The sequence below is a fragment of the Schistocerca americana genome, chromosome 2 (assembly GCF_021461395.2).
Source record: "Schistocerca americana isolate TAMUIC-IGC-003095 chromosome 2, iqSchAmer2.1, whole genome shotgun sequence".
Taxonomy (NCBI): Eukaryota; Metazoa; Arthropoda; class Insecta; order Orthoptera; family Acrididae; genus Schistocerca; species Schistocerca americana.
Genome location: NC_060120.1, coordinates 665,110,696 through 665,123,506, shown reverse-complemented (window position 1 = coordinate 665,123,506; position 12,811 = coordinate 665,110,696). Strand labels below are relative to the sequence as shown.

Genomic DNA, 12,811 nt, shown 5'->3' with positions numbered 1-12,811 from the left:
CTTCTCGTGGAACAACTGCGTGACCGTACTGCTTGGCTGCGCTCCGTCAGTTGCCCACACCTGCGAAGTCGCCGCTGGCTGGTGCAGGCTCCACGAAAACTCGCGTTGATTTCCGAAGGACTCTTGATGCTTTGTTTCGTACCTGTGTGCCTTAGTTGCACACAAGTCCTGTTTCTAAGGTCGCCACGGTGTGGTGTAACGACGTATTAGTTTTTCGTTTTATATATGTATGACCATGTGCAGACTTCGTCACCTACGTCAGTTACAACCCACTTTAAAAATGATTCATATTCTTTTAAATTGTCATAGGATGGTTCTTGAACGAAACTGTAAAACATCCGTTGAGTCGTATGCAAAGAATTACATCACTTGGGCCAATTGGTTTTTGTAACTTTTCCGAATTTAAATTTCGTTTGTTTCTCCTCAGAAATTATATTGACACACGTTATCTTGATCTAATCGATATCAGAATCACACATTAAATAAACTTTTTAGATTCAAAGTTTCGGCCAACGCTGTCTGAATCAATAATCTTGTCAAATATATTATTAATCCGTTCACATAACTCTTCATAAATAAATCTTCAAGACACGTGTTTCAACTTTAGTAGCATACACTATTTTATTAGCTTCCTACACATACAGATGTGAACTTGAGCGTTGACAGACAGTGACTGACATTTCAATAAGATTAAGCTCTATATGACGTCATTGTTGTACAAAAAGAGTATAAAACTTCAATTTTAATTTTTAGAAGCACGACGCAACAACTCGGTTCCAGGATCTTCTGTTGCTCCTTGGCTGTCGACCCGCGACGTATAGCGGCCAGCAATTTCCTCTCTGGTCGCGGCAACGAAGATGCTGTCCCCGTTCGATGCGCCGCCCTCTCCGTACATGAAACACATAAAAAAAAATCCAAACTTTTAGATAATTCACATCTATTACAAATAATAAGAAAACACATAAACAAAACTAAATTGAACTTATAGTCACCTGCAAACTGGGCTGACTTTGGTGGATGGGTGACGCTTAATTTCGTCCCACTACACCGGACGCGGGATTGAACAGTCGTCCTCCCGAATGCGATCTTGGTTATGACGGGGTCATTAGAGACTGAGCACAAGCTGGAACTGGGTAAGAAAATTGATTGTTCCCATTCAAAGGAGACATCCCGGCATTAGCTTTAAGCAGTTTATGGTAAATTAATTATGGATACTGGATACTCAGGTGGCATATTTGTAAAACTACTGTACACCTCCACTACGGTGAACTGTCGTAAGTGAGTGGTAGTTTTCCTAATAGTACTGGTCACGTGAGGTAGTAAACACATTACTTGTACGTTAGGTGTGTTGTATACCTATCGCGCGTTACCTCAATTCGATCGCTTTGTTTGTATATTCTGTTGTGGACTGACAAGACAGCCAGTCCACAGTGACGGGTAACCGAAAGGCACGCACTTAAACTCACGCAGGATGGCGTGAGGTCTGAAACAGGATACTTAATTAATGCTATAAAGAAAAGTACGTAGCTGCTGGAATACTTAACTTTAATCCACAATTGGTGAACATTGGTCTTGTTACGGTACATGCTTCATTAGATACATAGCAAAGGATAAATGGCGCCTTGCTAGGTCGTAGCAATTGACTTAGCTGAAGGCTATGCTAACTATCGTCTCGGCAAATGAGAGCGTAATTCTCAGTGAACCATGGCTAGCAACGTCGGCTGTACAACTGGGGCGAGTGCTAGTAAGTCTCTCTAGAACTGCCGTGTGGCGGCGCTCGGTCTGCTATCACTGATAGTGGCGACACGCGGGTCCGGCGTATACTAATGGACCGCGGCCGATTTAAAGGCTACCACCTAGCAAGTGTGGTGTCTGGCGGTGACACCACATATTCGATCAAGGTCTTACTAGGTTCGTCTAGAAATTGGAAGCAGTGAACCGTCTAGAAAACTGAGTTAGGACTGTATAAAGAACCAAGTAACCTACAAAATATTTTTGTTCTAGATTGTTGGCCCCCACGCTGTTGTTTATAGAACAATTGAAACTGTCGATGTTTAATTCAGGTTTTATCCGAAAATTGTTGATATCTACATCCACATCTAAACTCTGCAAAGTATTGGGAAGTGCATGACAGAGAAGATGTCCCATTGTACCAGTTATTACGGTTTCTTCCCACTACATTCACGTTTGAAACAAAGGGATGTTGCAGTAAAGATATTAAAACAGTATTGATTTATCGTATAGCGCTAGAAAACGCAATCTCCTTAATAAAAAAGGTAAAATTAAAAAAGAAGCAAAACAATAAATTTCAGAAATCGCTTCGATACTTCGTCGAGCTTATATAAAACAAGTTTCTATTATTCATAAACAACTTTCGCACTTGTCAGTAATAACAGCAAACTCATGCTTTTGGAACGTTCTGTTCAGAATAAATAACAATAATTACACATATATTTTTATGTGTTTGTAAACTGTACTTACATAAAAAGCAATTTCTTTGGTTACATTACTAATAAAACGCAATTTATATTTTGTAAGAATATAAAATACACAATGAACTAACACTGAACAATGCGCACTTCTCTTTACGTGCAAAACCAAAAAACAAAGAGAAGTCGTTGGAATCCAGTTTCTCTCTCACACATTCATTTATGTTTTTTTTCCTACCCATGCTACCAGTACTACCGGTAATCGTCCCATTTACTACGTCTTTATGTACTGTACTATACATATCGTAGTTCTAGTAGAGCGAAACTCTATTTGGGAGGGAGGGGGGATTTGAACGGCTGTCCTCCTCAGAACCGCCCCTCTCCAGAAGTTAAGCGGATTCTTTCTCTATTAGCCCAGCTGTAATGACGAAGAGTGATAAAATGATAGAATTTTTGAGATATAACCTCGTTCTCTCGTTTTCAACTCGTTAAGAGCGCATAGTGTCACGTGGATGGCAACGTCAGCACCAATGCTCGCAGTTCGTCGGGTCCCAGCTTGCAGTCAACACGTGGTCCAAGAAGGGCCTTGCTGATAAGAGCACGCCAGTGACGGCGAAGTTCTAAAATTCCATGGCACTGGCCATGATCAGTCGGAAGGTCCTCCACTTCACGGCCAGCTGCGCACAAGAGATACGTTAGCATTTTCTTACAGGCAGACCTCGTAATTTCTTTTTGTTTGTAAACAGACACCAGTTGTTGGTTACCACCCATATATCTTGTAGCAGCTGATTGTGACTCTGGATAAAGGCATTCAGTGCTCTAAGTTTGCTATTTGTCATCTCCAAACACTCAAAAATTTTAGCACGGTATAAAAAACAATGTTCGTTCCGTTTGATTATCTAGAATTGGCAGCTTTAACTAGAAGGAAACAATATCGACTTACACTTTAAGGTATGTTGTCCATGGAGTGCAGGCTGCAATCGTTGTTATAATTAACGAAGAAAAATTGCATCATGGCGGCACTGCGAGTGGCAGTACAACAGGGAAACACCTCCTGACTTGTTATTCGATCTGCCCATCTAATCTTCATCATTCTTTCATAGCGAAACATTTCAAAAAGATCTTTTCTCTTGCTTGAACAGCTTATCGTCCACGTTTCACATCCACACAAGGCTACGCTAATGACAAATACTTTGAGAAAAGAATTCCTAACGTTTAAATTGTTATTAGATTTTAACAAGTTTCTTTTGTTCAGAAATACTTTTCTTGCTGTTGCCAATCTCCATTTTATATCCACTATACTTTGGGCGTCATTGCCCAAATATCAAAACACATCAACTACTTTTAGTGCCTCTGATTCTCTCAGAATCGCCTGATTTAATTCTGCTGCACTCCGTTAGCCTTGTTTTACGTTTGTTGATGTTCATCTCATAGAATTTTTTCAAGACACTGTCCATACAAGTACGCACCTTATGTAATTCCTGTTCAGTGGAGAACATTTTAATTGAAGTACGCTGCCTGGTATCAGCGCATAAATACGATACTGCAATGCCTGTGTTGTATACGATACTGCAATGCCTGTGTTGTTAAGAAGAACCACGTACATGTATGCATGTTCGAAGGAAGGGGCACTGCGGTGACTACAGCCGTTATGAAATAAATGAAATGTATGCATACATGTCTCAATGAACAATGCATCGTTCTTCTTAACAACACAGGAGCTATAGTATCGTATTTACCCGCCGATTCCAGGCAGCGACTTACAATTTAAATGTCCACCCCTGTACCTGAATTACATAACCTTCGTACGAGTACAGCTTGTGACCCGGGAACAACGATGTATGGAAGTTACAGTGTGGTCTTGTATCGCGCACAGGCAGTCAAAACGGTTAAGGCGGCGACTTGTGTAAAGTTGGAGTCCCAGATTTTCATTATGATCATTTCCTTAACAGCTGATGGTTGTTCGTATTCGTTACTGCAAGTACATTTCAGTTATTACATTTTTTTCTTCTCTCTGAACTTTAATTCCCTTTCCAAATTTCAACCTCGTATCTTTCACAGCTTGCTCAGTGTATAGATTGAATAACGTCGGGGTAGCCTGCAACCCTACTTCCAGTTTATTCTAAACTGCACTTTCTCTTTCGTGTCCTTAGATTCCTATAACTACAGTCTGGTGTCTGTAATAGTCACAAATAATCTTCTACTTCCTGAATTTAACCCTGACTGCATTCAAAATCGTAATGAGTGTAGTTCAATCAACATCGCCAAAAGCTTTCTTCAAATGCTATAGACGTAGGTTTATTTTTCTTCAACCTGTCTTGAGGGTAGGTCGTAGAGACAGTGTTACCTGGCGTGTTCTTATATCTCTTGGGAACTCAAGCTAAACTACCTCGAGACCAGCTTCTAATTTTATTTTGTTCTGCTGTAAATAATTCGTGTCAATATTTTCCAGCAAAGTCTTATTAAAGTTATGGTTCAGTAGTATTCATACCTGACAACAGCTGCCTTATTGGAACTGGAATTATTACATTATTCCTGATGTATGTTACACACCAGGTGGAATAATTTTATCATGATTGGCTGTCCCAAGGATCTCAATAACACTGAAGGAATGTCGTCTTCAGTCCAGGGGCCTTTTTCAGCTTGGGACTCTCAGCGCTCTATCAAATTTTTCTCACATCATATCTCAAATCTCATCTTAACCTATTTGCTCTTCTCTTTGTACAATATTGTTCCTCATGGTTGTTCCCCTTATACTGACCCTCCACATATTTTCTTTCCACCATTCAACTTTCCCTTCTTTGATTTGTATTGACTTGCCACCTGAGCTCTTGATATTTATACTGCTGCTTCTCTTTCCACCAAAGCTCTACTTAATTTTCCTGTAGGCAGCATCTATCTTTCTTTTAGTTATATATGCTTCTGCAGCGTTGCATTTGCCCTCTAGCTTTTCCTGGTTACCCATTTTGCACTTTCAGTCAATCTCATGTTTTAGACGTCTGATTTCCTTTCGTCTGCTTCACATGCTGCACTTTTCATTTTCTTCTTTCGTCGATTACATTCAGTATCTCCTGTGTTATCCAAGAATTTCTACTAGGTCTTATCTTTTCCCTATTTGAACCTCTGGTGTCATTCCTATTTCATCTCTCAAAGCTAACCATTCGTCTCCCGTTGAATGCTTTTCCCTGTTACAGTCCAATTTTGATTAATGCTCCCTCTGAAACTCGTAACTACTTCTGGTTCCTTCAGTTTATACAGATCCCATCTCCTTAAATTCTTACCTTGCTGCAATTTCTTCCCTTAATATGCAGTTTTTGACCAATCCTTCATGGCTAGACCCATGTCTGACCATGGAATCGTTTTGTAATTCAAGATCTGGTTCCAAAATCTCTACCTTACCACTATTTAATCAATTTGGAGCCTTCCCGAGTCTTCAGGCCTCTTCTACGTATACAACCTTCTTTCATGAGTCTTAAATCAAGTGTTAGCCTTGATTAAATTGTGCTCTAAGCAAAACTCTACCAGGTGGCTTCCTCATTCGTTCCTTTCCCCAGCCTATGTTCACCTATTGTTTTTTCCTTCTCTTCTTTCTGCAACTACGGAATCCCAGTCGCTCATAAAAACTACATTTTCGTCTCCCTTTGCTGACTAAATCATTTCTTTTACCTCATCATACAGTTTTCCAGTGTTTTCATCATCTACGTAGCTGTTTGGTATATAAACTCGTACTTCTGTGGTGAGTGTCGGCCTCATGTCTATCTCGAGCACAATATACCGCTCGCTATGCTGTTACAGTATCTTACCTACATCTTGTTTTCTTATCATTATTAAGTCTAATCTTCCATCACTTCTATTTCATTCTGTATTGACAACTCAATATTGACCTGACCAGGAGTCCTGTTCTTCCTGCATTGCATTTCACTATTTACCACTGTATCTAACTGTAACCTATCCATTTCTCTTGTTAAATTTCTAACCTACCCACTTGATTGAGAAATCTAACATTCTGCGCTCGATCCGTAGAACACCAGTTTTGTGTTTCCTGATGATGACATCCTCGTCAACAGTCCCCACCGGAGATCTGAATTGAGTCTACTTTACCTTCGGAATATTTTAGACAAGAGGATATCATCAGGAAGCCATACAGTAGAGCTACAAGCTCTTGGGGAAAAGTAACGCCTGCAGAGTTTGTTTCCGGCCGTTTGCGGTACCAGCACTGCGAGCCCATGCTGCCTAATCTTGTATGACCAAATCAGTCAATCATCCATACTGTTCCCCTACAACTATTAAAGAAGCTGCTGCCTCTCTTCTAGAACCAGAGGATAGTCTGGCACCTCCACAGATATCCCTCCGTTGTGGCTGCACTTAAGGTACTGTTATCTGTATTGAGATACATAAGCTCAGCAAGGTCCATGGTTGCTGGGGAGGAACCCTTGTTAAACTATGCGATATTCGATGCGAACAGACTGGTACTTTTTATTCTTACATAATGTAAAAATCACCGCAGTTCCCTGCTACCAAAGTTCTAATATCCCATCACTCCATCTCCAGCGATGTGGAGGGAGACGCAGTGAGTGGTAGTGATATTGTACGTGTGATAGTTTGTTCCACTTCTCGCAGTTGCAACACCTTTCATGGGGACCGCCTTTGGCATGCTACAGGAAATAAATTCCCACCCTGGTAGCTGGGTCGGTACTTCGCATCTTGCTGAGACCTCTGTCTGCAAACCTATAATACAGCTCTGCTTACTTTCTACACCTGCACTTTCTATTCGCACCCTGAATGTGTTTAAGACGGCTTAGGCTATGTTCATTGGTACTGGCTTGAGTTCACATTAGTTGCAGTCGTAACGTTCGCTCTCTACTACGTTTCCAGCCATCCATTGAGCGTCGAACTTTGTTTCCGTACGATACACGCTTCACTGAAGTGACCTATCTGGTCTGTTTCAAGGTACTGCACAAAAGTCTCCTGTCATTAAAGTTTGAGTGCTGGGTTACGTGAAGCAAAACAATGCTTCAGCTTTTGTTAATTACACAAAGGGGATGTGATTATCTCAAAGAGCACAGATGTGCTTCATGTCCAGCTTGTTAGCAATAGGTCGAAGAAAGCAATAAAGAAGGCAAGTGCGACACAAGAGTTGTTTATTTTCTCACCTTCCTTTGTTCTGTTCATAGTAGCCATCTCAGTAATCAGGAGCGGTGAACAACTCGCAAAAGAAGGAAGCCAGTTCCCTGTGGATCGAGTGCCTGGTATTACACTTTGTCATTATTTTTTTACGGAGAATATAGTATTCTTTTTGCCGTGAATTGAAATTTGTGCGTATGAAACTCGTTTTTCTTACATTCATACTTGTAACATGTCCACTTTCAATAAAAGATCAAACTATTATTGACAAATCTGACTGCAGAAGTATTTCAATTTGCAGAATTTTAAAAGTGGACATTCTCACATTAATTAGTTTCTGTAGGTGGTACTTAGCTGGTAAACGTTGACTTCGTTGTCTTCAGAGTTCGATTGTTGTCCCCTTTCCTATACGAGGAAACCTGAAACTTAACAGGATTGTAGTAGTTCGATGGATCAATAATTACGAAATGATCATAGATGTTCAATTTTTATCTTCCATGTACTTAAACTCTTCAAACAACTGGCTGGAAAAAATAACTTACCACTGCTCCCATGAGCTAGAAACTCCAACTAAATGCAAAACATGCCTACTCTTTACAAACAACTTCACACGACTCGTCTTCTGCCACTGTTCTTCGAATCAAGTGTGAAAGAAGTGAGAATGATTATATTTTCAGCCAAAGAATCTAATTAAATAAATACTTCGGTTAACTGAAACAAATTATTTACATAAACATAAAAAAATGAGTGGAAATAAAATTTATATTGTTTCATGCCAAATAATATCAAAATTATTCTAATCACATAAAACGTAAGCAGTGAAACACGAAACAAACAGTACAAACAGTACAAACAGTTTTGTATGAACTTATTATCTTATAAATGAAATTGTCGATACCCACCAGCATATGCGAATCCATACTGTACATTACGCTTGATTACGTTAACAAAATGTTAACACCTGTCAGATGGGAATCTTGCTAGATGTCTGGATGTCTTAATTTCCATGGGTAGAACGTAAGAGATAGAGTACTCTGTGCACTAGAGATGGGCAAACCGAAACACGTAACTGTTTCGAAACAAATGAAACAGTGCAATGTAATGTTTCGATACGCTGTTTCGAAACAGTGAAACAGTTTGTGTTTTGTAATCTAATAAACACATTTTATCATCTTGAATGCCTGCTGTATAAGAATGTCCATATAAACACAAATGAGGTGCGAGAGCGCTAATCATGTCGCAGAAAGTATGAAACTATCACTTAGGGGTCTTGGCAGTTTCGTATTTCCTGCAGCAAATGCGCTGCTTTCGTGTCGTGTGACTTTCATACTTTTCAATTGGTTGGGGACAACCATAGCTGAAGAAAGAAGAACCACCACGAACGGAACTGGGGGTGGGAGCAAACTGCAGAACCAACGGATATGCTACTAGGATTCCCACATTCCATTAGTATGGGTAATATACCCATCCTGCTAATTTCCATGCACACAAAGGGAATCATTGTGGATAATACGCACAGTGAGTATAGACTCACAAATAACGCCAAATAATTCGAATATATAACAAAATATAACAGAAAAAAATTTGTCTTTCAAGGTGTTTCGAATCGTTAATATAAATTCACCATGCTTCCCAGCCCTTCCCGTTTACCATTACACTGTCAGTGATATGTCAAACAGATTGCCTGCAATTATACCTGCATCAAATTTATGTATATGTCTAATAACGGTCACTCTACGCCTTTTTTTATTCAAAATGTTGTGGGCTTACTTGCGTTTCTTAATATGATTACTGTACATGAACAGAGAAGCGTATGTTATAAAAAAGTGTAATTTAACTGAATCATTTTCACATATTTATTATTTTGAATGTTAATAGTATGCGTTGTTTTATTGTTTGGTTAGTGTTTATAAAGCAGATGTTACGCCATTTCGGAGTAGGACAGTCAGCTAGAAACGAAGCTTTATTTTCGGATATCTTAAACTTCATTCTATTGCTTGTCAAAAAGACTTCGACACTCTTGAATGTGTTTCTTGAAGTGGTATGTTGTGTTGCAGTACCTGTGCCGAGCCCGAATCTAGTCGGACACAGAGCGGAATGAAACATCACTGTTTCGATACAATTAGCCCGTTCCAAGCACAGGTGGACTGAAACAGTCTTATTTTGAAACAACGATACAGTTTCTGTGTCTGGCTCGAGATCGAATCTGGTCCGGTTATCCGAGACAGGAGAGGAATGAAATATCAATGTTTCGAAACAGTGAACCACAGCAGTTCCGAAACACTGAAACTGTTCCACGTATCGATACACTGTATCGAAACGTAGAAACAGTGGCCAAGTCTACTGTGCACTCACCTACCGTCACTTCGCCCGCCCGGCCCGCGACCCCTCGCAACTAGCCCCAAGGCCTGAATGTGATGCGCTCCATTAACATAATAAGCCTATCTTTCCTTTTTAACAAGACACCTTACTGTTTGTAGAACGTCATTAGTCTGATTGTGTCACGAATATAGACATAAAATGTGGTAACACTGTCTGTATGAAAGTCGCCAATAAACAGTGCTACCACTCGTGTGTTCAAACTTTTTTTCAGGCGGCGGTGGCGCTGCTGGTGACCCCTGGTGACTGCTCGTGGTACTACCGCGACTGCCCATGTAGCCGCGGGCTGTTGACAGCCAACTGCTCGGGCCGCGGGCTTTTCAGGATCCCTGACTGCGTAAGTCAGCACATCACGGAGCTGGACTTCAGTGGAAACAAGCTCAAGTCTGTCGGCCCCAACACCTTCAGTCAGGTCAGTGTTTTATTTTCTTGTTCACTTTTTGTTATTGGGTGGACGGGGGGGGGGGGGGGGGGGGAACTTTCAAACGAGATTTATTTTGACATTAGTTTAGCTGAACAAGTGGTTTTTACACTGTTCTTAAAATTCATGGAGTTACCTGTATGAGACTATGTCATCAATGATCAACAATAATAGTAATACAAATAAAAATTTAATGTTTGAGGTCAATACGTACTGATTTGAGGCTTCCAGGATCTGCACGTTACAGCGTTTATGAGATATTGTTTTACTTTGGCCTTGCATTAGATCAGTGGTTCCCAATAGGGTTCCCATTAGTGTTTCAGAGGACTAGGTAGCCAAAATGGAAATGTCTTATTTGAATGCCTAATGATACTGTTTTCACTTGAACAACACTTTTCAAATTTAACGTTTTTTGTTTAATGAAAGTCACAAGAAAATTTCAGAACGTTAATGAGACAGTTAAAACGGGTTTTCTGTAAGCAGCTATTCAATATTTGGTTTCAAACCACGTAAAGCACATTGAGTGCCACTCTCTACGTTCAGGCAACTGTGATATTTGGTTTTCATGATGGCTAGTGTCGAGAAACCTGTCTCATATAGGTATGTAGATGGGAACTGTACGAGAACTTTTAAGGTTTCCTTTGCCACAGGAACAGGAAGTGAATTGGCCCAAAATTCTTCCAACCTCATTTGTTGAAACTGTTGTCTGGTACATGAATCACATTTCAATTGCAGCCTCTTTTATTTCATCAGGAGGTGCACGCATATCAGTTGTGAAGGGCGATCTTGCTATATTTCCACTGCCAGTCAGTAAGCGTGAACCCATACTTAATATATTCTCGATTATACAACCTTCGTTTAGCAGAAATGTTCACTCATTGTACAAAACCGATAAAAATGCTAGTTAGTTATACAGAGCACAGCAGGCGTACTACTGAGTTAAGAATGGGCAGACTGAAGAATGCGTTGTCACCAGTAATCTGGTGACTTGCCAGGCAGTGCCGATGATGCAAACTCTACAAAAAATGCATTCGCTACTGTTATAAGAATATAAAGTTTTTGACCTGCCTGACCGCATGTTTCTGTTTTGTTCAGAGTTCTTTGGGGCCCCCTCCATTCTCCCTTCCTATAAATCGAATCGCTCAGCCGCCCCCCCCCCCCCCCCCCCCCGTCCTTCCACACCCAGGTCGGCGCGCTCCACAGATTGGTAACCATTGTTGCAAGTGATATTGCTAAAACCTGATAATATTTCGACGGAGAACTTATACGCCATATTTGGGTGATACTGTTGACTGTTACTGAATGACTACAGCAGGGAGCTAATTCTCACAGGAGATAAACGTAGTGCGTCGGTTCGGGCCCCACATCCATATTTATTGACGTCAGCTAATGTAATCATACATCGACAGATGCAGCATATATTTGGGCTTGTTGACACTGCAACTTGGCGTTGGGGACCTGTCACGTTTTCCCCTCCTGTGCCAACCTCTTCCCTCAGAGTAACACTTAACTCCCATTTTCTTCGATCATTTCTTGAATATATTCCAATCTCTGTCTAACACATGTCCTACCATCCGGCCACTTCTTCTTATCAGTCTTTCCCGCAAATTTCTTTCCTCGTCGATTCTGTAGGGAACTGCTGGATTGTTGTCTCATCAGTCAACTTAATCTTCAGTAATATCACATTTCAAACGCCTGGATTCTCTTCTTTTCTGGTTATTCTGCAGTTCCTGATTCGCTTTGATACTTTGCTCTACTCCAGAACTATGAACTCAATTTTTTAATCTCAGATTAGGATGAGTGATACTCATTCATTTTCATTTAGCGAGAAAAACTCTCTTTACCATTATTAGTCCACTTATTATAACCACCTTGTTTCAACCATCATCCGTTAAGTAGATACAGTAAATATTCCAGATCTCGAATCAAGAGCAGCTGCTGAAAGCAAATACCTGTGGTGTGTCGAAGCATATTAAATCATTAAGGGATAATCTTCCGGTCCAGATTATATGTCAGTTGGGTTCCATTCAGAGAATGCTGATGATATATACAGACAGAAAAAATGCATCCGCCTCAGCGACTCTGTTCAGTGGTACCAGGGTGTAAGATGTGCATACTGATGGCTTGTAGAATTAGTGATGCATTTATCACGGTCATCGGCGATTGGATGGCGTTTTGGAAGCCTAGTGCGCGCCTTGTGTTTTTATTCTATAGGCAGTTACTGTGTTGATTTTAGAGCTGAACAGTCGTTGTAGCATTCATTCTAGGAAATAGTCACGCCCACCGACGGGTACGACCTGCTGTTGAACAGATTCAACCATTTGAAGGGAGTCGCGTTGTGGGCCTATAGGAAGCTTGATGGACTTACCGACGGATTGGTGCATTTGTTGAGCAATATATTATTGGCGTGTCGCTGCTTTCAGCAGTGGTCTTTGGAACATTCCCACACATGTGGGCG

At 40.6% G+C, this 12,811-nt stretch overlaps 1 protein-coding gene across 1 annotated transcript in view; it reads left to right on the top strand.

Moving 5' to 3' along the window:
• The window catches only part of LOC124594824 (platelet glycoprotein V-like), a 126,941-nt gene that overhangs the window by 66,147 nt on the left and 47,983 nt on the right, over positions 1–12,811 (top strand). Inside the window, exon 2 of the mRNA XM_047133267.1 lies at positions 10,147–10,344. Within this exon, the coding sequence (XP_046989223.1) occupies positions 10,147–10,344 (198 nt within the window). The remainder of the gene's footprint in view (positions 1–10,146; positions 10,345–12,811) is intronic.